This window comes from Stenella coeruleoalba (genome assembly GCF_951394435.1).
Source record: "Stenella coeruleoalba genome assembly, chromosome: 17".
Lineage (NCBI taxonomy): Eukaryota > Metazoa > Chordata > Mammalia > Artiodactyla > Delphinidae > Stenella > Stenella coeruleoalba.
Genome location: NC_137163.1, coordinates 78,196,793 through 78,223,072, shown reverse-complemented (window position 1 = coordinate 78,223,072; position 26,280 = coordinate 78,196,793). Strand labels below are relative to the sequence as shown.

Sequence of the window (26,280 nt, the reverse complement as noted above, 5' to 3'; positions counted from 1 at the left end):
ACTTGAAAGACAGGGCATTAACGGGGGGACAAGCTGTGAACATCTGATCTGCCCATCTCCAGTCCCAGAAAAAAGTGGAAAGACGCTCGTGGCACTCTGCCGTTTGGTTCTTACCCATTTGGCACACAGAACAAACAAATAAAAGGAGGAGAAATAAGATTGGATTTCCCAAAAATGGACCACAGTTTATCCTTACTCCTGTTCTCGTACAGTTTTATTTGGAAGTCCTCCTGAGGATGGCCCTTTCAAAACAGATTTCCTACATATAGCTCACTTGGCATTAACGCAGCTCACTCTATGTGCTGAAGTTAAGACAAACATTCTCTTGGCAAGACCCAGGAAGACCAGAGGGTTTAGCCAACAGTGAGTCTCTGACATATATTTATTAAACACTCTTTGAAGAAAAATGCAAACTTAAAATAAAAAGATCAGGAGCAGAGAATCTGGACTCAGAGTAACGAGATATTACTCCATCGCTAAAAGAAGACTGAATATTCAGCATTATTCCTAAGACAAGGCCTTAAATTGTTTTGAAGCATCAGTGCAGAGAAACACCAGTGGTGGCCCATTCGTGAAAATTATTTAATTAGCATCACACATGAATTCTTGAATTTGGAGGAGTAGGTTTTAAAACTTCAGAAGAAAAAAAAGCGCTCTTCCTTCTGGGAAAGAAAGAGATTCTGGAAGGAGAGAGAATCCAAGAGGGTTAGAAATCTCTCACAAAAGATTAAACATTGAGAACTGAAGATTATCCCAGTAAGGAAGAGAACAGTGAGTTTCCTAAATAAACTAATGTGCTTTGGCAAAATTTCTCTGATGAGCCCAAATTTAAAGTGACCACGGAGACTTCCCTGGCGAGTGGTTAAGACTTCTCCTTCCAGTGCAGGGGGTGTGGGTTCGATCCCTGGTCGGGGAGCTAAGATCCCACATGCCTCGCGGCCAAAAAAGCAAAACAAAAAACAGAAGCAATACTGTAACAAATTCAATAAAGACTTTAAAAAATGGTCCACATCAAAAAAATCTTTAAAAAAAAATAATACAGTGACCACGCACAGACGATGGAGCGGAAGAGCATCTCAGCAGGTGGGCAGGAGAGCACATGCCTTTGTGAGGACACTGGAAAGTACAGGCCTGCACCGCCTGAGCCTGGCCTGTCAAAGAGAACAGTCTACAACACGCGTGTCCCGTGTCAGGGGAGCAAAGTGCAGAGAAGCAGACGCCCCGTGCAGGAGCCTACTCTGTCCGGGGGAAGACCTCTGAAGGGGGAGGGGCAGGAGGGCAAAGTTCCCAGGAATGTGCAGAGTTCAAGGCCCCTAAACCAAAGTCTTCTAAGTCAAGTGCGTTTCCATCCAGGATGCTCAGAAGATACACAAGTGAGGCCACTAACCATTATCCCGAACCAAGAAGATTTATAGAAAAGGAGAGGCTCCTGGCAAATGACATTCAGCTATTAAAGCAGGGAAAGAAAGTGGATTCTAAACACTCATGTTAGCATAGCACGGGCACGGGGAAAAGGGCTGAGAAAGTTTATTCAAACAAGCTTCGTCAGCACCAGGAAACACTGATCAAAGAGACCTGGGCTGGTGGGCTTGGTCGGTCAGACAAACGCCATTCCTTCCTTTGGTGGCTGGGGGGATGGATGAGGCTGAATGTGTACTTCCGGTAAGATCCTTAGAGATTTCGTCTTGTTAATATTATCATCGAAGTTTACATAGAAACACAAGGAACATTCCCCAAATCACGTGACCCGTAATTGGTGGGGCTGATATTTGAGTCTGGTCTGCTGGTCCCCAAAGCTCATGCTCTCCTACGTGTTGCCAAATCAGAACAAGGAACCTGGGTAATTTCCATCTGCCTTTGACAGCCGGGTGGAGTCGGACCCGAATAAACCAGCCACGGCTCCAGCTGGAGGAACCTGCCTACCACAGGGCTGCTCCCGATGGTTCGGGACACTCATTAGATCGGGAGATGGCGCTGAGCTGCAGCAAAGAAAAATGCCGCAAAACGTGGTGAAGACACCGCCCTGCCCCCCAACATGTCCACAGTTGGGAGCGGTAGAACGAACGTGACGAGAAGACATTAATGCTAATAAAAATCAAATTCAATATTTGGGTCCAAATAATAACTTGTGGAAGGAAGGACGAAAAGGATGTCGAGGTTTTATCGAAAGTACATATATACACGAATATGTATAAAATAGATGACTAATAAGAATCTGCTGTATAAAAAAATTAAATGAAAAAAAAGAAAAAAAAGAAACAAACAAATTTAGCTTCAAATAAATTATTATATTTGACACTGTGTATGAAGTTCCCTAAATAATATTGGCTGTGTCATTTGTAATGAATAATTGAATCTTTTGGAACACGAAATTCCTTAGCCAACAAAGGGGGATAATAATTCCCATGTTAGCACATGTTGTAAAGAAGGTGACATCTGTGCTGCGAGTGAGAAAAATAGGTCAAGACAGGGCTGTTCGGACTCCTGGTTCTGACTCTCTGCACCTTGGACTCCACCAAAACCAGGCTGAGCGTCACCTGCACAGACTCTCCAAGCTTGTGTGTCCATAAAGGCATTCTACTTTTAAACATGGTATTTGTATTCACATAAATCACATTAGATTTATACATAACATTTGCTTGAAATCTCCCTTTCTGTGCGTTTCTCCACTGCAAAGTAGCTATGGCCCAGGCAGCATTTGGAGCTAAAATGGAAGGCTTTATAATAAATATTACCCTTTGTGTGTGCATGGAAAATGGTCCCTTTCCCGCGTTTTCCCTGAGGGCACACTATTTTGGCTTTATTGTGACACTTCACTGTGACACTGCAATGAGGGAAAGCCAGGCTTTACATGTCACTGAAAGAAATGCCACAAAATGCTAACATATCTTCTCAAGGTTGCCAGAAATAATTTCCACTGGGTTGTGTTTTCCCATCTGTGGAGCTCTGAAATGTTAAGGAAATAAATGAGCTCTATTATCTATATTTTTCTAGTAGATGAGAAAGAAAGGGAAAAAGCACACTCAGCCCTGCATTTATTGTTCTATTCAATCAAACTGTTGCTTTAAACATTCAGAGTCCTCTAGGGGACATTACCAATGAGCCAAATACCTTTCAGTGCCATATTTCATATCTGCAGTTTTGATTTTATTAAAACATCTTTAAAGGATCTGTAGTTTTACCTGAAATTTTTGGTTACCTATGTGAAAAATGCTTCCATTTAGAAACTCGAATTCTAATTGGAAACGGTACTCCCTTTGATGACAACATATGGCTGAAATTTTATTCAAAAAGTGATGGAGGAAAACAACAGTCAATAACGCTAATGGGAGTCTCATTGCTGGAGGTGTTTAGAAGTCAAATTCACTGACCTTTCAGGTTTCGGGAGAGAGTACAATAAAGTGGGGAACTGTGAATCCCCCCAAATCTGTACAATGAACACTGGACCCTAGAACAATTTTCCAGCTTATTTTCCACTTTCCACAGTAATAAATCCTCAGTGCAAGTTACCAGAAGATACGTAACACAATTAAAAATGTAGGTGCATATATGGGAACAGAATCTAAAAAGAGTGGATATATGCATATGTATAACTGAATCACGTTGCTGTTCAGCAGAAACTAACACAGCATTGTAAATCAACTATACTCCAATAAAAATTAATTAAAAAATGTACCCAAAGTATTGCATTTTGGGTACATCCCCCAAAAAGAATAAAACAGAAAAACAAATGGAAGTTATAAATCCCTGAGTCCAAGGAAACTTGCTCCAACATTTCCATGGAAAATTCATAGTGGGTATTCCTACTGATTTCTTCTAATTAGGCAGAATACCACAGATTCATGGGAAGGGACCAGGAAGTATGAATTTGAATTAAAAAGACTGGCAGGAAAAAACAAAGGTATGATGACTGAAAAAGAAAAGAAATTATACTATTATTATTTTCAGAGACATGACTGTATTTGAGGAAGACCCCAAAGAATCTACAGATAAAATATTAAAATAAGGAAGCAACTTCAGTGAAGTCACTATTAAAAATGATTTGAACTTCTATAAACCAGTGATAAAAACATTAGAAAAAAATTTAAAATAAAACCATTTATGATGCATAGAAATATGAAATACTGAGGAATAAATCTAACACAAGACATGTTAAACTTATAAAAAAAATAACATTTTGAGAAAATTAAAGACGATCTTAATAAATGAAGAAATAAAAAATGTTCATGGAATAAAAGACTCAGTACTGCAAGATTTCAATTCTCCCTAAATTTATCCACTAGATTTAATGCAATCCCAAACAAAATCCCATGAAGAATTTTTTTTTTTAGAAATTGACAAGTTAACTCTAAAGTTTGAATGGGAATGAAAAGAACCAAGAGTAGCAAAAAGCACCTTGGATGTCAAAGTTTATCATAAGCCATCACACATATATGGTCAATTTATGGCAAAGGTGTCATTGGGGAAAGGGTTCTTTCTTCAGTGACTGGCATTGGGTCAATTGGATATTTATCTGAAAAAAAAAAGGCTTGATTCTACTTGATGGTATATACAACAAACAATTCCCCAAGGATTATGGATTTAAACCATGCACTAGAAAACAATAAAACTTCTAGAAAAAAATGTGAGGATATACCTTCATGACCTTGGCAAAGACTTAAGCAGTTTACAAAAAGCACTAATTTAAAGGAAAAGACTGATAAATTAGAACACCTTAATCTTAAGAACCTTTATTCATCAAAAGATACCAGCCAGGAAGGAGAGCTTTCTATCAATATTCTGTTTCTTGATCTGTTTACATGAGCTTGTTCAGGTCGTGAAGATTCTTTGAGCACTACTCTTATGATAAGTACGTGCTTCTATAGGTGTGTTACACTCTTCAAAACAGTTATTAAAAGGCCAATAAGGGAAAGAATTCTTCCAAATAAATAAGAAAACGACAATCAATTTAAAAAGTGGGCAAAGACATGGCAGGCACATCGCAAAAGAACTGATACCCAAGTGAAGAGGTGCTCAGGCTCTTTCCTCTCCAGGTAAATGCAAAAACATAACTCACTTCTTGACAAATAAAGTGGAATTATAAGTGGAATCTTTAAAAACTTCTCCTTCCCATCATCAAAATAGCAAACCCAAACATCACATTCTAGAAGAAATGACAATAATTAGTGCCTCCCTTAACACTTAGAGGATGCATGGCTGGTGGTCCCTACATTTCTACCTGAAATTCACCAGTGCAGACTCTAGTAAGACTGATCCTGGGGGTTAACAGCGGGCAACCACAAACCCAGGCAAATAATAACTTCTAACTGCAGTTGCTAGACCGAAATACGGGATCTTTGCTTTGCAGATTAACAGAGACTCAACTACGTGCTTTGCGGTCACCGACATGGCAATTACATCCTTTTCCATCTCCATCAGAGAGCGAAACCAGGAGTGTTAGCATTCCAGTAACATAGAAAAGAGGGCAGATCCACAGTCCTGCTGAGGTGTGTGCAAATCCGGCTGCCCTCCACCGTAATACAGTCTGAAGGGGCCTGGGTGATCCGTGCGTCCCACAGATCATCACGTGGGTAGATGAGGTTGATGACATCGTGTTGATGAGAACAGAGAAGCAAGAAGTGGCAACTATTTTAGAAGCTCTGGGAAGACATCTGTGCCCCAGAGGGTAGAAGATAAACCGACAAAGATTCAGGGGCACATCATATCAGTGACACTCTGAGGGCTCAGTGGCCCAGGACGTTTCAGGTGTCCCCAGTGATAATAAAGGACAAAGCATTGCATCTACTCTTCCCACCACTGAGAAGGAAGCACAACGCCAGACTGCCTGATTAGGTTCTGGGGACCGCACGCTCCACACCTGGGCCTACTGCGCTGATCCATGCTTGGGTGACAAGGAAGGTGGCCAGCCTGGACAGGGCTACAGAGCAGGTCCCGGCTGCACTGAGGACAGCCTCGCTGGTTGGACATAAAACCTGGTAGAGCCTATGGTATGTCTGTAGGCATCTGTGGTCAAAGGAAAAGATGCTCACAGAGTTTGTGGCAAGATCTCACGGAAGGATCACGACACAGAGACACAGGTTTCTGGAGCAAGGCCACGTCATTTGTGGCAAAGAACTACACTACTACATTCTAGAGATAGAATCCCTGACCGGGAGGCCAGAGCTGACCATTAGAAACTGGTTTCTATTGGACCTACTAAGTCATGACGTCAAGCAGGGACAAGGACGTGAACGGTTTACCTAGAAGATCAGGGTCGAGGGGCTCTAAGGAAGACGCCTGAGGGTGGACCTGTGACAGTTAGTATGAGATGAGAAGGTCTTTCCTTGCATGATGACACCCACCAGAGAGCACATACCCGGGAAGAAGCATTCAACCACCAACCAGACAGAGTGTCCTGGTCAGGAGAAGTCAGCTAGCCTCTGCCTTCGACTTTCCTACGCTGGAGTTGATAGTGGAGGAGACATCACGGCAGGGACGGAAGGACAGTACCGGCCCCATAGCAGGGCTCCCACTAAGACCGCTTCAGCTACTCTCGCAGCCCATTGTCCAATCTGTCAGCAGAAGAGATAAATGCCAACCTCCCAACAGGACACCATCTCTTGAGGCCAACCAGCTGCTGGACTTTTCACTGTGGAAGGGGCAGCAATTCACCTTGACTGGAATTAACACACATTCTGGGTATGGATTTGCCTGGCCCGTCTTCATTGCCTCAGACGGTACTGATATCTGAATGTTCCATCAACGAGAATTCTCACACGTCTCACGGACCAAGAGACCCAGTTGGGAAGACGACCATGGGAAGAGAATAAGTGGATACACCGTTGGCATCACTTATCGCACATCCTGGAAACTGCAGTCCTGATGGGGCGATAGAACAATCTCTCGAAGGCACAGCTGAGATGCTGGCTTGAAGGAGGTACCTGCCAAGAGGGCGTGCCTTCTTTGGGGCCAATACGCACGCTTGAGGATCATTACGTCATGCCACGCCCTCCATAGTCTGAATATATGGGCCCAGGAACTAACAGGAATTAGGAATGGTTTGGTTTACCATGACTCCCAATGACCAGCTTGAAGGATCTGGACATCCCTCACCCCAAATCTACCCTCCGTGGGTCTAAAGATCCTGGTCCCCTAAGGGAGTGCTTCCACCAGGGGACACATAAGAGTCCCATCAAACTTGCAGCTCTGCCTGCCTCTTGGTCACTTGGGCTTCTTGGGCTGGGAGACCAGCAGGCCAGGGAGAGAGTCACCATCCTGGCGGGAGTAACGGACCCTGGCCGTTGGGAGCAGCAAGGCTGCTATTACGTTAGGGGAACAGAGAACACATCTGGCCCTTGAGTGACCACTGAAGCGTCTGCTGGTTCTTCCTGGCCTAGCCTTGACGGCCAATTGGCATGCACAGCAGCCAGAGAATCTGAAGGTCATGGTGAGCAAGGCTCAGCTCCCTTAGGGACGAGGGTCTCCCTTCCACTGCCAGGTAAGCTGCCTAGAGGAGCAGAGATGCTTGGCAAGGAGGGCGGGCCTCCTTCCAAGGATGGAAGAGAGCGCCCAGGAGGAACGGCCTAGGCTTCCGCAGCAACTGCACCGCAGTCTGCTTCCCACTCTGCCCTGTCCTCTCGCGGCTACTGGACCAGCTTTTACGAAATCATGAGACCCCCTGCGGGAAAGCTAAGCCCTTGTTCATTGGATACGGGCCTCCTGATTCCCAAGAGTTACAGGCCACCGCAAGTGACAAATTGACTCTTACACAGACAAGACTCTGAGACACTGTTCTTTCTTGGAGGATGGTCCCTGAATCCACGCCCAGCTCTCTCAGCCGCATCGGAGAAACTTGTGCCTGAGCTCGTGTTTACAGAGCTGAGCGGTGCACCCGCAGCAAACCTATAATTAAGCTTCTCCTATGACTCATGTCACCCATTCAGCGTTGCTATCTATTGATGGTTGGTTTGCTGTCATGGAACACTGACTCCATTGGCAAGGTTATTTGATAATATCAGGTTTTTAAGAGGGGAGAATTTTTTTTCCCACAAGGCCAGAGCTAATAGATGCTTTTTCCTCATTTAATTGGGATTAAGTTTTATGAGTGATAAATTAATTGCATAACATCCACAACAGTTTTTTCATAAAATAGTCGAGCCATTAAAAGCCACATTGCAATAATAATAATAATAATAAAACTTGCTCTGAATCCTGAGTAACAGTGGAAGGAGCTAAGAAGACTCCCTGAAACCTCCTGCTGCCCCACCGCCTTTTCACACCCTCACTGGCCAGACACACCTCCCTCTGGGATGTCATTCTGGTAACGCTGTCAGAACACATCCTTTTTACACCACTGTGGGTTTGGCATTTTCCATGATTATAAAACTTAGCCCTCTGAATGGTCGTTGTCTCTCCCAGGAAACTGGAACCATCTACAAGGGAATGGAGACTGCTTCTTGTTCATTTCTTATCTCCTGGGCATCTGTAAAGCTTGGTAACTGTGCCCGGAAGTTGAACTCCACCCAGATGCAAGTGTATAAAGATGACTTGGATGCAATTGCCTCTCCCCAGGAGAGTCATGAGAAAGCTACCCATTGACTGTTCAGACCACGTGGCTGCCCACCCCCTTGGAACAAAAGGTCACAGATCCACACCAGCTTTTGTATGCGGGGTAGGGGGAATTAAGTTAACAGGAGCAGATAACTCAGGAAATCCTACTTGGCCCACACAAGGATTGACCAAATGACCAACTGGTCATTCCCAAACTCTGCTCTCCAAGAAGGCAGAACGATCAGTCAGTTTTAAAGACAGTTCAACCCTCACATGAACCAAAATTTTAAAAGAAACAGTATTTAATCATCAACTAAAACACAAATGAATACACCAAAATTTGGAATACAGTCTAACAAGATATAAATGTCCTCCAATTTATACCCAAAGGAAAAGGATGCATCTCAGTGAAATAATGTGGAATTGCCAAGTTCCTTGTAATTGCCTATAGATTGACTGATTGATTCACTAACGTACAGCCACAGCTTAGCCATGCAATACATAAATAGCTCATTGGTCTCTTCAGAAACATAACATGATAGGTCATAGGGATTTCCCCGAAAGAAGAGAAGTTGGATCTATTAAGATAAAATTAGAAAGTAAAGACAGTAAGAGGTGGTTATTATGTGGATGTTAGAATCAGGATACCCAAAGAATTCACAAAGAATTTAAACACAAAAGGAGATTTGTTGTTGTTTGCTAGCAAATTTGGCTTCATTAAAGCCACACTGTTTGTTTTTTTTAATTTATTGAGTAATACTTCAAATATATGTTCTAAAGTATATAAAACAATAAGATATATATGGTTTTATATTAACTTTGTCAAATAGCACTATAAAACTAAAAGTATTATGAAAAATTAAACAATGATCTTATTTTGATCATGAAGAAATATAAAAATGAAATTCACAGAGTTCATGAATGTTTGCCTTAACAAAAAATCGTATTTGAGGAGAAGATAACTAAAATGGACTTACTTTAAAAAAAAACTCTAAATGATTATTGCATCATCTTAGTTGCTCTGATAAGTATTTTACTATAGATTGCATCTGCTAAAAAAATTAAATGCGGTTGAGTAATAATAGCATCTTGACAATTTAAGTTAAATGCATTTGTAGAACTGAGTTCAAAGTTACTCTTTTCACTTTAATGAATTAGGCAATAATCTGAATTTTTTTTTTCTTAAAGTTTGTATTCCTATCCAAAAATTAAGATAAAATAAAATAATGAGAGTGGTGAAATTCCATGATAATGAGGATAAAAATACTGTGCTTTACCTTTGTGTAACATGTTAGTATATGATAAGACCATATACATTCATTTTTGTGCGTATTCACAAATACCTAGTTTTAGAAGAAATTCAAGCAATCCCGTCTAATTTCCCTGGCACAGTATTTTACATAATTTTAGGTAGCAATTGCGCTACCAGCAGAAATTCTATTAGCACAATATGCTTGCAAAAATGGTTAAATTAAAAAAAGGACCAAGAAGGACCTACTGTATAGCGCAGGGAAATATACTCAATATTTTGTAATAACCTATAAGGGAAAAGAATTTGAAAAAAACCATATGTGTATAACGGAATCACTTTGCTGTACACCTAAAACTCAAGTGACATTGTAAACTAACTCTACTTCGATTAAAAAAAAAAAGCAAGAGGCTTGGGTGCTGTCAGCAGGGGCTGGGGGTGCCCTTGCTCCCTAGGCTGGATGGACAGGCTGCCGGCTGCCAGGTTCCCTGCCCCGCCCCCGCTTGCTGTGGAGGAACCAGCTCAGCTCGTCCCTGGGGAAAGGGTTGTAAGTCCCAAACTTGAAAGAAAGAGAAATCTTAAATGCCAGTATCTTCACGCTATTTCCACGTCCCCTCCGTGAATGAGATGCTTTGCTCACGCTGCCATTTCATCAGCATCCCACCTCATCTTGTTTGGAGACGTGCAGGAGACTGATGTTCCACATGTATCCTCCCTGGCCTTATACCTTACGACACTGATTTGTACTTTATGCACGTGCGTGTGTGTAACTCAGGGCCTTCCTGGAGGTCACAGGGCATTGGTTACAATCATGTAGGCACCGTGCGAGCACTCTCTACAGTTGGACGAGGACCAGAAACCTTCCACGCACACTTCCAAGGAAAGAAGACACACTTAACTTCATCATAAAACTTGGAATTCAAAGTGAATTTGAATAATCTGATTATTTGGTAATCAGAACGAGAAGGTTAAGTTTTTACAGAGGTTGTTGACTAGAACACTGGACCAGGATCCAGTCACAGGCAACAATTTCAGTTCAGAAGGGCCATTTCAACCCTCATCTTTTTTTTTTTTTTTTTGCGGTACGCGGGCCTCTCACTGTCGTGGCCTCTCCCGTTGCGGAGCACAGGCTCCGGACGCACAGGCTCAGCGGCCATGGCTCACGGGCCCAGCCGCTCTGCGGCATGTGGGATCCTCCCGGACCGGGGCACGAACCCGTGTCCCCTGCATCGGCAGGCAGACTCTCAACCACTGCGCCACCAGGGAAGCCCTCAACCCTCATCTTTGATTGGCAACATCAGACAGAGTACGTGACAGTGACTGTAAAAGTCACACAGAAAAAGTCTGCTCCAAAAGTTACTCTTGAACCAAAGTAATAAAGGTAATTGATATTTCATTCACGATCATGTGAATAAACTCAGGATCCTGTGAATCAGCCAGGCAACTCAGGCGGAAAAAGGTTTATGGTGGGCTACTCATAAAGGACACTACTATGCACCAGGTCCAAAGCTATCAGATACCAAGGTCCTGTTTACGTCTGTGGCACAGACACATCCTTAGGAAATGAACACGATCTCATTTATTCACAAAGTAAAAATCACGGACTAGGGATGGGGTTTGCAGCTTCTTTTTTATCGTGGGTCATTCACTCCCAGAAACACTCGCATCAGGGCCACAGAAATAAAACCGAGTACATTGGGTAGCTTTAAATGAAGACCAGGAAGCATAAAGTACCAGCTATTTAGCACCGTAATGAGTAAAGTACAGGTGTCCTCTGTTCTCTACCGTGAACATGTACTTATTTTTTCTTTTTCCCAAGATGTGCAGATGTGAACTCTTTCTAAGGAGCAGGCTCTGAAGGGTTGTTGAGAATGACACAGAGTAAGGCTTCATATGCTTAAAAATTTGATGTAAGAATAACATGGTTTCACATGCGATAGATAATTATAACCATATTTTGCATATTAGAAACCAACATAGTACCTTCATTCTCTTTAAAATATAACGAATCCACTTCTTTAGATGAAATTTATGTATAAATACTTTTGTCAGGTAGTCTTTACATTTGATTATTTTTGTAGTAAGAAGGAGAGCCACATTATTTCTGTCACCTAGAACACAGTTCATCAATGTTGACCTTTTTCATTATTCATTAATTTCTTTCTCTGGCCATTCCTGTTGTGGTTTCTACTATAGATATTTCTCAGTGTTCAAAAGAATGGTTTTCTCAGTTTTGAGTGTGTGTGCATGGGGTCTAGTAGAAATATTTAGAGTAGAAATTTGCAGAAGAAGGAAAGATAATATGAAAAGAAGGAAAGTGAGAGAGAGGGAGAGAGTGTTAGGCGGAAGAATCAGTGAACAGAGGCAGGGAGGCTGGGAGGAGGGGCGGAAACTAAGTGTGTGTGTGTGTGTGTGTGTGTGTGTGTGTGTGTGTGTGTGTGTGTCCTCGTGTGCCATGGGCACAGTGTCAAAGAAAGACCAGCAGAAATAGACACTGAGAGCAACCAACATGAGGGAGAGGTACACCCACCGAGGGAAAACAGAACAGACCAGGCACACACACAGACACACAGACACAGCTCCATCAACTAAGACGGCGACGTTTTGGCTTTTAACATGACGATGACAAAAGACTCTTTAAGACCATGTGGCTCTTTTATGACTACTGTCATAAATGCCGATTTTATTTCCTGACATTTACATGAATGCAGATACTTGGTCCATAAATCTCAGTTCCCTGAACTAAAAAAACCAGAAACCTACAGATCTACACAAGGTCTTCGGTCTGATATTTGGACGGCTTCCATTCATCCTTCTCGACTTCACCAAGACACATTATGAACCATTTCACAGAACTTGCTGTCATGCCGGAGAAATATTTAAAAGGGGGATCAACTGTTAAAATAGTCAAGCGAGTGCTGAATTAGTAGGGATCACCTCCTTTGTATATTATTACAATGACGTGTATATAAATGCGTGTGTCATCTGGCTACACATGTGTATGTGTAAGTATATATATATATATATGTACACACACAAATCTGTGCCGTGTTGTGGAGCCAAGTATCCAACTGAATCAGAAATAACTCGCTTTTAAGGGCTATTCCTGATCTAGATGCTCTCAGGCTTCTACATTAAACCTGCAAATCCACACGTCACTTCCCGTAAGTCACCCCGTAAGCGTATCCGTGCCATCCTTCCCATCAGAGCTCCTGAGGACGCCCCCTCCTGGCCCACCTCTATCCCCAGGCCCCACCAAGTCAGGCAGGCTCGGCCCCAACATGGTTCCGCCACCCCCGGACCCGGCAGGCGGCCGTCCTCCTGGACCACTCACGGGACGCCCTTACTCCCATTCACTGGTGGGCGCAGGGCGGAGTGACTACTTTGCCCGTGCCTGCCTTGTAGTTTACTATTCCATCATGTAACTTTTTTAAAAATTCATATTCTCATTCAGAATACTGTACGATTGCTTCCCTGAGAACACCGAAGCGATAGGAACCCGCTTCCGAGCCAGAGTTCACTCCTCGAGACGACGTGGACAGAGGCCCCTGAGACACAGCAGTGCTTCTGGGCCCAGAAGTGCTCGGGACCCCGTGTTACCGCTCCACACCCATGCTGGCTGGGAGCTATCCTGTGAGTCATTGTTTTCGAAATGTTTCCACGGTTAGTAGGAATCACGAAGTTAGAAACCTGTGTGCAGGCTTGGTCTACAGTGTTGTCAAGAAACTGTCCTGCATCTGTTTTAGGTGTAGAAATAAACTGGACATCAAAGCTTAATTCACTGAGGCACAAAAGGGAAGACACTGGGATCTCAGAGTCCAGGCTTTCTATTGGTACATGATTTTTCATTGCTTTTAAAAAAACATGGGGCCATCTTGTTGAGGAAGTGGGTTTGAAGTCCTGGAGGGAACTGGCCTTCATCTACACTCAAGGGACCCCCTCTGTTCTCATCTGTCCCTCCCCCTTGACTCCCTGCCACCCAAACCCCCGGCTGGCCCAGAACCAGGCCGCTGGAAGAGTCTGCCTTGGTTAAATCTGGTTTAACCGAGTGCCTGCTTCCTGCCCGTAGGAGTTCCCTGGGCGGACACGTTCTCACCCTCCCAATGCAGGTCAAAACCTGGCCGGAATTCACTGCTCATGTCACTGTGCTCTTGTACAATAAGCCTCCCGTACAATAAACGCGGAGCCCCCTGATCCCACGACAGACGGCAGGCTCTGTGTCGGCCTCCACCTCCAAGGACATGGGCCCTCAGAGGCTCTGGAGCAATTTCCACAGACCCTTCGAGGGCAGAGGGGTCTGAACTCCCTCAGCTCTCACGGGGCACCGGGGAGAGCAGAGTCTACTCCGCGGCACCCCCGGACGTGTGCCGTCATTTCCCTACAAGTTTTATTGCCCCAGCCCTGGACAACATCCTCACCTCACGAGAAGATCCCACAGGTGGGGATGCGCCCCTGACCTCAGGTAGGGACCACGGTGAGGACTTTTAAGGATCAGATGTCCTGGCCCCCAGTTTCTCCCAAGTGTTCACACGTCCAGCAGCGGCGGCTTCACCTGCTGACCTGTGGCCTCAGGGTCTCCTGTCCACAGACTCACTGGCTGATTCCTTCCTACAAGCAACTCAGAAATGGGCAGTAGGCACTTCTGTTCTAGTTGTGATTTCTTTTCTGGACTGAAAATGACCAAGTGAAACTAAGGGAGAAGTTAACAGAATTAAGAGGACCTCATTTTTATGTTGTAGAGGAAGACACGTATTGATGGTAGAAAAATAAATTAGAAATGATTATTATAGCAAGAGTAGCATGGTTTGTAGTCAAGGGGCCGGTAGAAGCTTTGTTGACTAAACAGTCTAGACTTTAAAGGGACAGACGTAGGGGAAGAATCTAAGAACTGGAAGGAAAGAGGTTACAGGCATTATGAAAAGATAAAGAGAATCAATATGTTAAATAGAAGTTCCTTGGCAGTGAGTTACTAACTATATTATTCTCAAAACAAATATTGGTAGACAATGTAAAATAAGATATCTCAAGTAACATCACGTACTAGGGATACAACGGTGAATAAAATAGATTTCTTGTCTTTAAAAAGTTTAAGGTGTATCAGAAAGGATTCTATATGGTTAATTAAAGTTTTTTAAATAGTTTATTCTTTTTTTTGATGTCTCCCCAACCAAATTCTAAAATTGAAGGCAGGGAATCTGCTTTCTTCTGGATGGGTGGACAGATGAATGGATGAGTAATAAAATAGCTACAATTCAAAGTAATAAGTGCTTTAAAACAGACAAGAAAAGAAATGCTTTGGGGACACAATGGAAAAAAGTATTAGTCAGCCTGGGAGGTCATGGGGACAGCTCATTGCAGAGATGACATTAGTCATTAGCCTTAAAAAATGAGTACAAATCCCATAGGGGATTAGATGAAGGGAAGAATTTTGCCAGGAATAGACTGTAACAGAGTTGAGATGGAAAGAGCATTATATAAAATAAAATAAAATAGTAAAATAATAAAATAAAATAAGAAGTAGCTTTAGGCTTGGGAATTCCTGCAGAAAACAGTCTGGTGATGAGATTGGAAGAATATTTGGAAGTGGAGGTGATTCGAAAAAAGGACTTTCTCCTTCAAGGAGGATAAAATAAATAAGGAGAAGGATCACACAAGTGGAAAAGGAACAAGTGAAAATGTAGCAAAGGAGAGCTTCAGTGGCAAAGACGAATCAGAAGATATGTCTGAATAAAGCCAGAGGTCAATTTAGCTCTGCTTGGAGATGGGGGGAGCAGTTAGGTGAACCCAGAGGCCAAGACTGAAAGCGCCGTACGGAACAGTTTCCTTAGTCAAGAAGGCGGCAAAGACGTGACATCTGAACATGTCTCCAAGGTCCCACAGCTGGTCTGACCGGACCCCCAGAACCCAGGGCTGCTGTTCACCCATGTTCTCGCCACCACACGCACCCGTCAAAGTCCAAGTTTGTGTTAGAGTTACGAGAAGTCACCCATGGAGAGGAAACACTGAAAACTAAAGCACACACACGCTTTGGTTGTAGGAAGTTGATGTATCAACATTGTGGGACACATTTATCTCAGTTCACACTTCAAGCAGGAAAAACACGACAGTTCTCAGAAATCTTATGTTTGCAAACATACACGGCAATTGAAACGGGACTTCGAGTGGGTATAACTTACCTAAGAGATAAGAGCAGAAATGAAGAGCTCTGCCTGGCGATTCAACTTAATCGTTCCTTCATGGAAGATGAAGGAGAAGCAAGAGATGGAATTCAATACTTTCACGTTGCGCTAGAGATGCTCCAGAGCACGTCAGGGTGAGAAGATCAAGACCACATCCTAACCTGTGACGTGCCTGGGTGGGCTGAAAGGAACCTCAGCACGTTGGTTATCAGCACATCAAGGTGACAAGGCAGTCACGTGACCTATGGAAGCCGATGGAGAGTGTGGACTTTGTTTGAAACATAATAATGACATCGCCTGAGAACACACTCTAGATGACTGTAGAGGCATATAAAGTGGGGTTTCAACGCATCCTTACACGAATTCTCTTTCTAATGATCTGTGGAAAATATTTAAGGAAGATTTGGGTGATTTCAAACACGTCCAAGAGGTTAAAACAAAGACTCTCAAAAGACCAAGGCTTGTGCTTTTTGCTACACTACTGTCAACATTTTGTTTGTTCAGTGTTCTGCTTCTCTCCATCAAGTAGAAATGCAAACAGTCATTAACATTAACCCAAGAATTCACAGACCAAGAAAATTCCAAAGAATCCCAGACACTTGTCTTTCCCTGCCAACCCACGCCATGAAAATTCACAATGGAGAGAAGAGCTTTTCCAAGTACGGAGTGAAGTCTAAGCTTGTGGGTGCCTCTGGAACTTTAATACGCAGGATAACAGCTCAGAGATCTCGCTAGAATGCAGGTTCACTCCGTCTGGGGTGGGCCTGGGAGCCTGCGTTGCTAATAAGCACCCAGGGGGTGCTCGGAGCAGCCGGGGTGGCTCCCGGTGACACGTGATCTCCGAGTGGGAGGGGACCTCTCCCGCTGCAGTGTCACCCACAGTGTTATCACATACTTCCCTGGTTTATTACATCCATGCGCTAATTTTGTCTCCACTGCAGTACGTGGTCCTACACTGGGGCAGAAGAAGTGCTGAAGCAACAAATATAGATGGAGATATTCTTCCTCCTCGTTTGTGTTACAAGAAAAGAAGAGCTAAATGGATAAAAATATTATCTCTGTGGGCGAGCTGTGCAAATCTGACAACCACGGTGAAGTGAACCTTCGCGTGTGGCCTGCAGGGGTGCCACGTGTCACGGTGTTAGAAAAGGTCTAATTTCTGGAGATGTTTGCGCCTTAGATTCCTAGAACCGTTGGCTGACACAGGCCACCGATATCCTTGTGATAACGTTGGAACATGGAAAGAAAAGGTAAAGAAAAGAAAGCGCATTTCCTTGTTCTTATTTTTTTCTGAGAAACTTCACTGAATATTTACGTATAAGCCCCATGGTGTTTCACGTCATCATGCGGGCATTATGATGTAAAATAAAACATATACAGTTAAGATGGGGCGCAGCCTGCCCCATGCAATCATCATTTTATATATGCAAACTGGAAAACACATAGCTATTCAGTCTCTAAGCTCAACTGTGAAGCGACAGGAGCCCACTGCCGGCCCAGTTCTAAATGCCCGTCCTTGACCTCACGTGGACGGCAGAAAGGACACACGCCTCACACTCTGTAAAATCAGTCTCCGAAGGGTAAGGCCCATGATAGCTCATCACCTGGGAGGTAGCACTTGGAAAGGAAAAACAACTAGAACGAACAGAGATTTGTATCAAATCCAGGTATTTTAACAGACTTAAAATCACATAATTAATTCATGGAATAAAAAGTCCAGAAGGAAAGGACAGCGGCCTCTTTATAATCGGCAGTGCCGTGAATCAAGAAAATGTGCTGGCAGGGAGATCAGCTCGGTGCCTTGTGACCACCTAGAGGGGTGGGATAGGGAGGGTGGGAGGGAGACGCAAGAGGGAGGGGATGTGGGGACATATGTATGTGTATAGCTGATTCACTTTGTTATACAGCAGAAACTAACACACCATTGTAGAGCAATTATACTCCAATGAAGACGTTAAAAAAAAAAAAAAGAAAGAAAATGTGCTGGGGTTAGTTTGTAGGTCTGATATATTCCACCTTGATTTATTAATTTATTGATGAAGTTTAAGTAAATATTTCCCCCAGAACTCGGATGATAAGATAGGATCCCAGTGTGTCAGTGCAGGTTCATCAGTTGTAACGAACATACCACCTAGTGGGGAAACTGATGGTGGGGGAGCCCGGGCATCTGTGGGAAGTTCTGTCTGTTCTGCTCAGTTTTGCTGTGAACCGAAAACCACTCTAAAAAGTAAAGTCTATCGGGGAAAGAAAGGAATGCTAGGGTCTGCAGTAACAGAGGACAATACAGTGGCTGCAGTGGGTCTGGGGAGGCGTGGGGTGCACCCTGGACCACAGATGGGCCCTAAGTTCTGCCTCTGGTCCAGTCTCTTATTAGTCAAAGACCTGGCGTGTATAAAGCACGTAACCTCCCTGAACCCGGCTTGTGAGTTAACTGTGGACCGTGTCACTTGCCCCAGTCACTTGTCCTAAGGGCTGGTTGTAGGGATCTAATCAGAACCTGCGCACTATTTGCCCACCTCACTCAACAGACGCCTACTGAAGGCCGCTCATGGCAGGCTCAGTGCTAAATGCAGGCCCATAAGTACTGCCGGCACACAGTTAAGGGAATTTTCTTGTTAAACAACGAACTCTTTTCAGATTTTTATTCTTGTTGAAAGCCTCCCTAAGATATCTTAAGACACTTTATACCCCGGTAAGTACAGTAATTTCTAGAAGGATTACTCATGCCCCCGAGTTGCAGGTTGGACCCCAGCCCCCTGCCCTTTACACAGAGGCGGATGACGGGGGGTGACGGACTGTGATGCCTCTGGCACCCCCTCGCTGGAGACTTCTCTTCCAAGTTAAGTCCTTATCTTCACCTTCTTTGGTTATCAGTCTCACTTCCCCTCAAAGGGGTTTTAGGAAAATGGGTTTTCTTTCAGGTGTCAGTTCCTTGGATTCTAAGTTATAGGTTTGGCCACGTTTAGAGAGACACCTGGCTAACGGGAACGTAATAGAGATGATATGTTATTAAATATCCCAAACATGCACTGCGCCATGCATTTGGAAATCACGGCAATAAAGGAAAGAAGAGGGTTTCTTCCTTCTTTTCTCCAACCTTGTGATTAAAACAACGTATTTCCTTTAACCTGGATAATAGATTTATGACATTTAACTTTAGAAATCAGTTTCTGTTCATTGTACTTCCTTCCGTTGAACGTCCTCTCCAGAAATTCTGTGCAACAAGTAGTTCCAAGAAAATCATGACCATTAAAGGAAACTTTAGTCTCAAGAAAAAAAGAAAAATTGGAAAGAAAACTACTAAGTATTAAATATTTAACTGACATAAAGACTTTAGTGCATGAAATAACATAGAAGAAAGAAGAGAAAGCCATCTAAATCTGTAAGTCGCAAAATATTCTCACGTCAATTAAATATTGTTATTAAATCTATAGCTTACCGATTATAGAACTCATAAAATGTTTAGTATTTTAAAACTTACAAGAAAATACCAAATGCTAAGGTTTTGAATGAAGGAACAAATTACGTAAAACAAAATAAAAAGAGAAAACTAAATTAAAATTTTATTACAAAACTTAAGCCAACTGGGAGGCAGCAAGAAGACCATGAAAGGACAGTGGGATGTGTCTCTAATATAATTGAGAGCCTTGAATTCACTTGTGCCTCTAAGGAGTCACATAGGAAAGCCATTTCAGAGGCTGGAATATATTTTCCTCATTAGAGGAGAGGGGCCGGGACTGGCGTAAAACACTTTGCCAACGCAGGACACAATTACCAATATTAGCAGATGCAACTGCAGGCAGATCAGATTAAAGAGAATAGTAATAAAAGAAAAGAGCAGAGAAAATCCAATGGTCATGATTTAGACGGGCTCACGAGAGCCTTCTCAGCACCACCTGTAACCTGAATTGTGCTGGAGAAAAGGCTGGAAATGCTAATACGGCACGTGATTAACGGTGGGTCTGGGGTTATAAATTGCTTTTTTAATGGTGAAGACAGAGTATCGTAAGAAGATGAGAATGTCAGTATCAATTTTTATTAGTGTCAGGAACAATACGCAGTATATTTAAATTAGCTTCATTTGTATTAGTATTTTTATAGGTAGTAGCTCTGGAAGCAATAACACGGCCAATGCATTCTAAAAAGAAGAACTAAATAAAGTTGCCAATGTTCTCCACAAAAGACCCATAACTTTTACACTGAGGAAAATATGCCACATTTCCTGAGATACTCAGAATTCAGGTGCACAAAAATGCTGGGTTCTGGACCACAACAAAGCTGCAGAATCAACTGGAGGAACAGTTGTAGCAAATGGATGAAGTTGGACAGAATTAAAAACACGCTAAAAATAAACCTTGCATATGAATCAGAATTTTTTCCCAAGATTTATGTAGAATGGCATTTAGGGTCCATATCTGGGTCAACTTAAACCATTTAAGAAACAACTCGAGACCTGTTTAGCCTAAGCATGATCCGGCTGTTGAAAATAAGTAATTATCAAATTAGCAATAATCAGTAATTTTTATAAACTCGCTGTTAGTAAAGAAAAATAGGTGAGTTCATTTTGTTTATGATTTTCCAGCAATTATCACCAGCTTTCTGAATTGGTCTAATGACAAATTAGGTAAAGTTAAATATCTGACAAAAAGTTCTTTTAGAGAATTAGGAGACTAGGAAATGCTATTTTTAATTAAAATGTATTTTTTTTTTTTGAATTTCAGAAAACTAGGCTTTGAAAAATAAACCATAAGGGTTAAATTGCAGACTTTTAAGAATCCAGGTTCTGAGGACATCAACAATGGACCGTGGTTTTGATTTATATTCTAGACAATTAGTATTAACTGCATGACAGAAAGCTCAGCCCGGTGAGCGAGAAGCTGGCTCGAGTCAGAAGTCTGGATTCCTTACTAGTTGTTTAATCTTAGGCTATTTATGTAAGCTGTTTATTTTCACTTTCTTCATCTGAGAATTGGAAGTATCATAGTTTCTACCTTCTAAGGTTCTTGGAGGATTGATGAGACAGATTGCTCCAGGACCCTCAGGACTTCTGGCTCTCAATAAATATTAGTTTTATTGTAATTACTGATGCTAATAAAGTGCTTAAACAGTAACTTCTATTTCTCCAGGAGGGTCATATTAAACATTTTTCCTCTCAAAGTTGCTTCTCTCTGCTAATGTCTTCTCTTTCTCTATGAATTATATTTTCTCCTTAATCCAAAGCACACAAAGTATTCATTCCTTCAAATTTCTCTTTTTCTTTTCAAGTTATTCTTCAAGACACATTACTCTAAAGGACTCTTCCCGCCTCTGAATAGTTTGATTCCCTAAAAAGACTCCAACTGGAAACACAATTCTTCAGCTGTGGGATGCCCGAGGAACCCACTCTGGGAGGCACACATGGCAGGCTCCTGGAGCCGTGAGCATTTTCAACTTCTCTCCGTCATTCTACAAGGACATCAAGTCTCCAAACAAATAGGAATTGTTAACGAGGGCAGACGTAAAAAGCAAGAATATAAGGCAGCCAGACACTCCGGCCGTTTAATCCTGTCCCGATGTGTGGGTGTATCTGTGTTCTGCTCTCATAAAAGTAGTTTAAAATGTAATATTTTCAACGATACAATCGACAACATATGCAGGGCCATGGATTTCCTACAAACACATCTCCACAGAGAAGAGCACAAGCCTGAAAGCTTGCACCCAATTCTGACAGATCCAGTTCCACTAAGCTGCTGAACCGAAACTCGCAGAATGAAGGTACTAAGCTAGCCCTCCAGAGGAAATCACAGAGCACAGTGGCCTGGAAAACAACCGTGGAAATCATAAATGCATACACCGCAGATGTCAAGGTGTGCCAGACGCTGTTACACATCCAGACACTGTTACACACGCTCCAGTTTTCACACATTTCCCAGAGGAACACACAGACCATCGCTGTTTCCAGAAAGGTGGATTAGACCCTGAGTCTGGGACTTTCTGGGCTTGCAAACCTAGAGAGGAGACAAGGGTTTCCTCTTTCTCCTGCAGCATTTCACTACAAAACAGCATCAGGACAGAAAATGTATTGGCAGCATGCGTTTCTTTAAATATGCACTTAAAAAAACCCAACAGCTATACCTTGCAAAGACTCTGTGAAAGAAAACCCACTTGGAGTTTATTCTGCAAAACCTAGTCAGGTGGAATTTCCAGAGCATTGCCTGAGGCGCACAGCACAGTATCTAAGGCGGAAGTGCTCAGATCCCCCCCAAACACCACCATCTCATTATCCTCAAATGTCTACTGTCAAAAATTCACGTGATTATCTGATAGGATTATCTAAATTTTTTCAAAAATTGAAGTATAGTTGATTCACAATGCTGTGTTAGTTTCAGGTATACAGCACAATAATTCAGATACACACACACACACACACACACACACACACACACACACACACACACCCCATATACATACTTTTCTTATTCTTTTCCATTATAGAGTTATTACAAAATATTGAGTACAGTTCCCTGTGCTAAACAGTAGGTCCTTGTTGATGATCTATTTTATACATAGTAGTGTGTATTTGTTCATCCCAAACTCCTAATTTATCCCTCCTCCCCCTTCCCTTTTGGTAACCATGAGTTTTCTATGTCTGTGGTTCTATTTCTGTTTTGTAAATAAGTTTGTTTGTATCAGTCAAGACATGGAAGCAACCTAAGTGTCCATCAACAGAGGAATGGATAAAGAAGATGTGGTACGTAGATACAATGGAATATTACTCAGCCGTAAAAAAGAATGAAATGATGCCATTTGCAGCCACATGGATGGACCTAGAGATGATCACACTGAGTCAAGTAAGCCCGGCAGAGAAAGACATATCATATGATATCACTTATATGTGGAATCTAAAAAAGAATTATCTAATTATTAAAAAGAAACATGGAGCATTCTGGACTTGGGTTATTCCTCACTCATGTTCTCGGACGAGCTCAGTTCCTTACTTCCATCAGCACGAAAACAAACCACACACGGGTGTGTGCACAGAGGCAGCGCACCCTCCAAGGAGGAAGTGGAGATTTTCCCACATTACAGAACAGCGCTTTTGTGTTTTGTTATCAAAATATTAGCTTGAATTGTTTCGGATCGACAATCAGTAGTTTTTCCCTTTCTCGGTTTCTTTGGTATAGAGACAGAGGCCAAGTGAAATAGGCCTGTTGGCTTATTCCTCACAGTAAAATGAGGATCCAGGCTTGAAAAGTACAAAACATTCTAATAATTAAAGTTGATCAATCTTAGAAAAAAGTAAAGTAGGGCAACCCTTACCTGAGCTCCTGGATTAGAGAATCCATTGGTGCTATTGACAAAAAGAAAGAAAGAAAAGGAAAATCAGTTTATAATTTTGAAAACTGTAAGACAGAAACCTTTTACCGTCTAGAGATGACGACCAATGTATGATTAGTGCAGACCCCACTCAGTTTCCCTCTGGGCCGATTCACCTTTTCTGGTTCTGGTTCTTTGGAAACAAGAGGACAGGTGACCATGGCCCAGAACAGTGCCTCAGGTGACCCTGGGACTTCACAGTCATGGATTGGACTTCCAAATACCTGTCTTTAGAGATTCATTGAAGAAGTACAGGACTTGAACTATTTTTTAAATCAATTTTACTGTCTCTAGGAAAAATTTCAAAAGGATCCTGTTTACATTTTTATTGACATAAACAAGCATTTAAATAAAACTGGCAAAGTTTTATTAATAAATATCTTAAGATTCTGTTCCATAAATTTCATTCCTGTAGAAGGAGAAGTTTTAGTCACGTTAATTTCAACATCCTATTAAAAGTAAGATATTTAGAGAAAAAAGAGCTTTGATTTTTCTGAGATGATGGGAACGAAAGAAGTTCATGTTTATGAATACCTGCCTACACCAGGATACGCAGCATACTGAGAGAGACAACAGGTGGTTTTAAAGATGACTCATGCTGCACGAGAAAAAGTTGTCTCAGTTCTCAAAGAACATTTTGGCTCTATTTAAGGGTGTATATGTATGTGCCAAAAGGATTCAAAGTCCAAAAAGAATGGCAACTTAAAATACTCACATTTTAGAAGTATGATAGAGTTCTGTGCTTTCAGAAGTCAGAATAAGAGATTCCAATAATCCAAATACAGTTCCTAGAATGCTGACGTTTGTGGCAGACGTGAGCCTATGCTAAATAATGATAAAACTGTCCTTGTTTTAAAAACATGTATCCCATGGAGAAGTCTGCTGCACAAAAATGTGATATTTCCAAAACTGCATTCCAAATACTAGGATATATGATGTAATTACTTTTAAAGTAACTTAAACTAAACCTGGAAAACAGAACACTGTAAAACTTCAGTTGGGGTAGAGGAAAGTCCCATATCTTGTACAGCGTGATTCTGCATTTTGGTTATCATGGCTGATGATAATGAGGGTTGTATTTTAACTGAAAAAAAAATCATCCTGGAATTAAAAAAAAATGGGGGATTCTGGACTTTACTGAAACAGGAATTATAAACAAAGCTAATGAAAGCGCTGAATTTGGTTAGACATCTTCATCTGTACATCTCTGAACGCTTACAAACGACTGCCTGATCACTGTCGAACCCAACCTTTCCTCAGCAAGACCAACGCGAGAGGGTCAGGTGGGGAACAGCTACCCGGCTTCCTTCCAGAGGCCAGGCTGAACCTTCCATTTAGAATGAAGGGTCACACAAATATAGCTAATTATAATAAAAGTTATTTTCCTTAAGGGGTATTATTGCCAGTCAATCCTGTTTTCCAGATGTTTGGATCATCAAGGGCCTGTCTATATTTCAATATTACATTACCATCTGTTGGTTACAGAAAGAGAGGGATAACTGACAAGTTAAACCTTTCAGACGTTACTTCGCAGAGCTGCTGGAAATTCCCAGCAGGGACAGTCCAAAAGCAAACGTCGTCATTTTACTTGAACTAAGTTTAGACTGGAAGCCACGAAACCGGACAACATAAAAATCAAAACCTGCTTTGGCAATAAACGAACAGTTCGGTCTTTCCCCTTGGACGTTAAAGTCACGTCAATGATTTGAGGTCTCCGTGAAGTGTTCTTCCCTTGCTGACCATTATGCTACTTCGCACGAGGTTTAAATCTACTCATGATTGTATTTTGTAAAAATTAGCATCCTACATCGTTTGGACTATTCTGAGTCTTCTACTCCTGGTTCATAGTATTTAGTCTCTCAATGCTATGATCCAATGTCCTGGCTTGGTTTAAAAATGGAAGCCCTGAGGAAGTTGTAATTCTTCTGACTACACGTCAGGGACTGAGCATGGAACGCCCACATTTCATGGTGTGGTGAGCACGGTGTCGTGGAATCTGCTTGCTAACTCACCCTTGGTTCCTTTCGCACGGGTACGCAGCGTTTTATCTTCAGCCTCTGCATCCATCTGTAACGTAAGCACAGAGTCCTGAGGTCACCGCTTTGACATTGGTCAAAACACGAACGCATGTCACTAGAAGTTCTGAAGGTCGTTACGAAAAGCAGAGTAGCCTTTCATGCTCTTGAACAGCATCTGACTCTGAAGAGAGAGAGCTGTGACTGCCTCACACCCCATGAGTTCTGGAAACACTTCTATAGATGCTGGAACCAGACGGAAGGGACAAGGGGGCAGATGTCCTTGCCCACAAGTGTTTGCTAGTGATTCAAACACTTCCGGCATGACAAAGATAGAAAGAGGGATGGTCTGATTAACAGTGATTGTGAAAGAGACGAAACCTCAAATGCCAAACCAAAAGGTTTCAGATTAATTTACTAAACCAGATGCCTTTGCATTTCTAGAAACTTTCTGCTACATGCCTCTTTCTAAGTTAGGAAAAATAATTCCCACTGTAAAAATCCAACGTGAACACAAAACCCTGAAATGCCCTCATTGTAAAATACCCCGGAAATGTTTACGATCAACAATGGCATGCATTTACTCCCATAATTCCAGAATAAATGCGGGTTATAATCGTCCAAATCCATAAGGAAAGTAAAATTTGAGTGTTGTGTCTGTCAAATTCCCTAAAACAGCATTACTGATGATTCTAAATATAATGAAGCTAATTATCAAAGGGATGCCAAGACATAAAGAACTTGTTTTTGTCCACACCGAGATAGAGTCTGACCTGACTACACCCAACCATTCCACTAGGAACCTCTAAGCATCTCGTAGTTTAATTCACTTTTGCACTTTATCAGAAGGAATTCTTAAGTAGAAAGAAGTTGTTCTGCTTGTTGAAAATCAGAAGCAGGCCGAAGGCGCTCTCCACGGCTCATCCTTAAATCCCGACGCCGGCGGGGGTGC

The 26,280-nt window shown here is 42.3% G+C and overlaps 1 protein-coding gene across 1 annotated transcript in view; it reads right to left on the bottom strand.

The window, feature by feature from the left end:
- ST18 (ST18 C2H2C-type zinc finger transcription factor) overlaps nucleotides 1-25,380 on the bottom strand; it is a gene marked incomplete at both ends in the record, with an annotated part of 90,657 nt that extends 65,277 nt beyond the window's left edge. The window contains 2 exons of the mRNA XM_079901151.1: nucleotides 23,257-23,287; nucleotides 25,326-25,380. Of these exons, the coding sequence (XP_079757277.1) occupies nucleotides 23,257-23,287; nucleotides 25,326-25,380 (86 nt within the window). The remainder of the gene's footprint in view (nucleotides 1-23,256; nucleotides 23,288-25,325) is intronic.
- Between the last annotated feature and the right edge of the window lie 900 nt (nucleotides 25,381-26,280).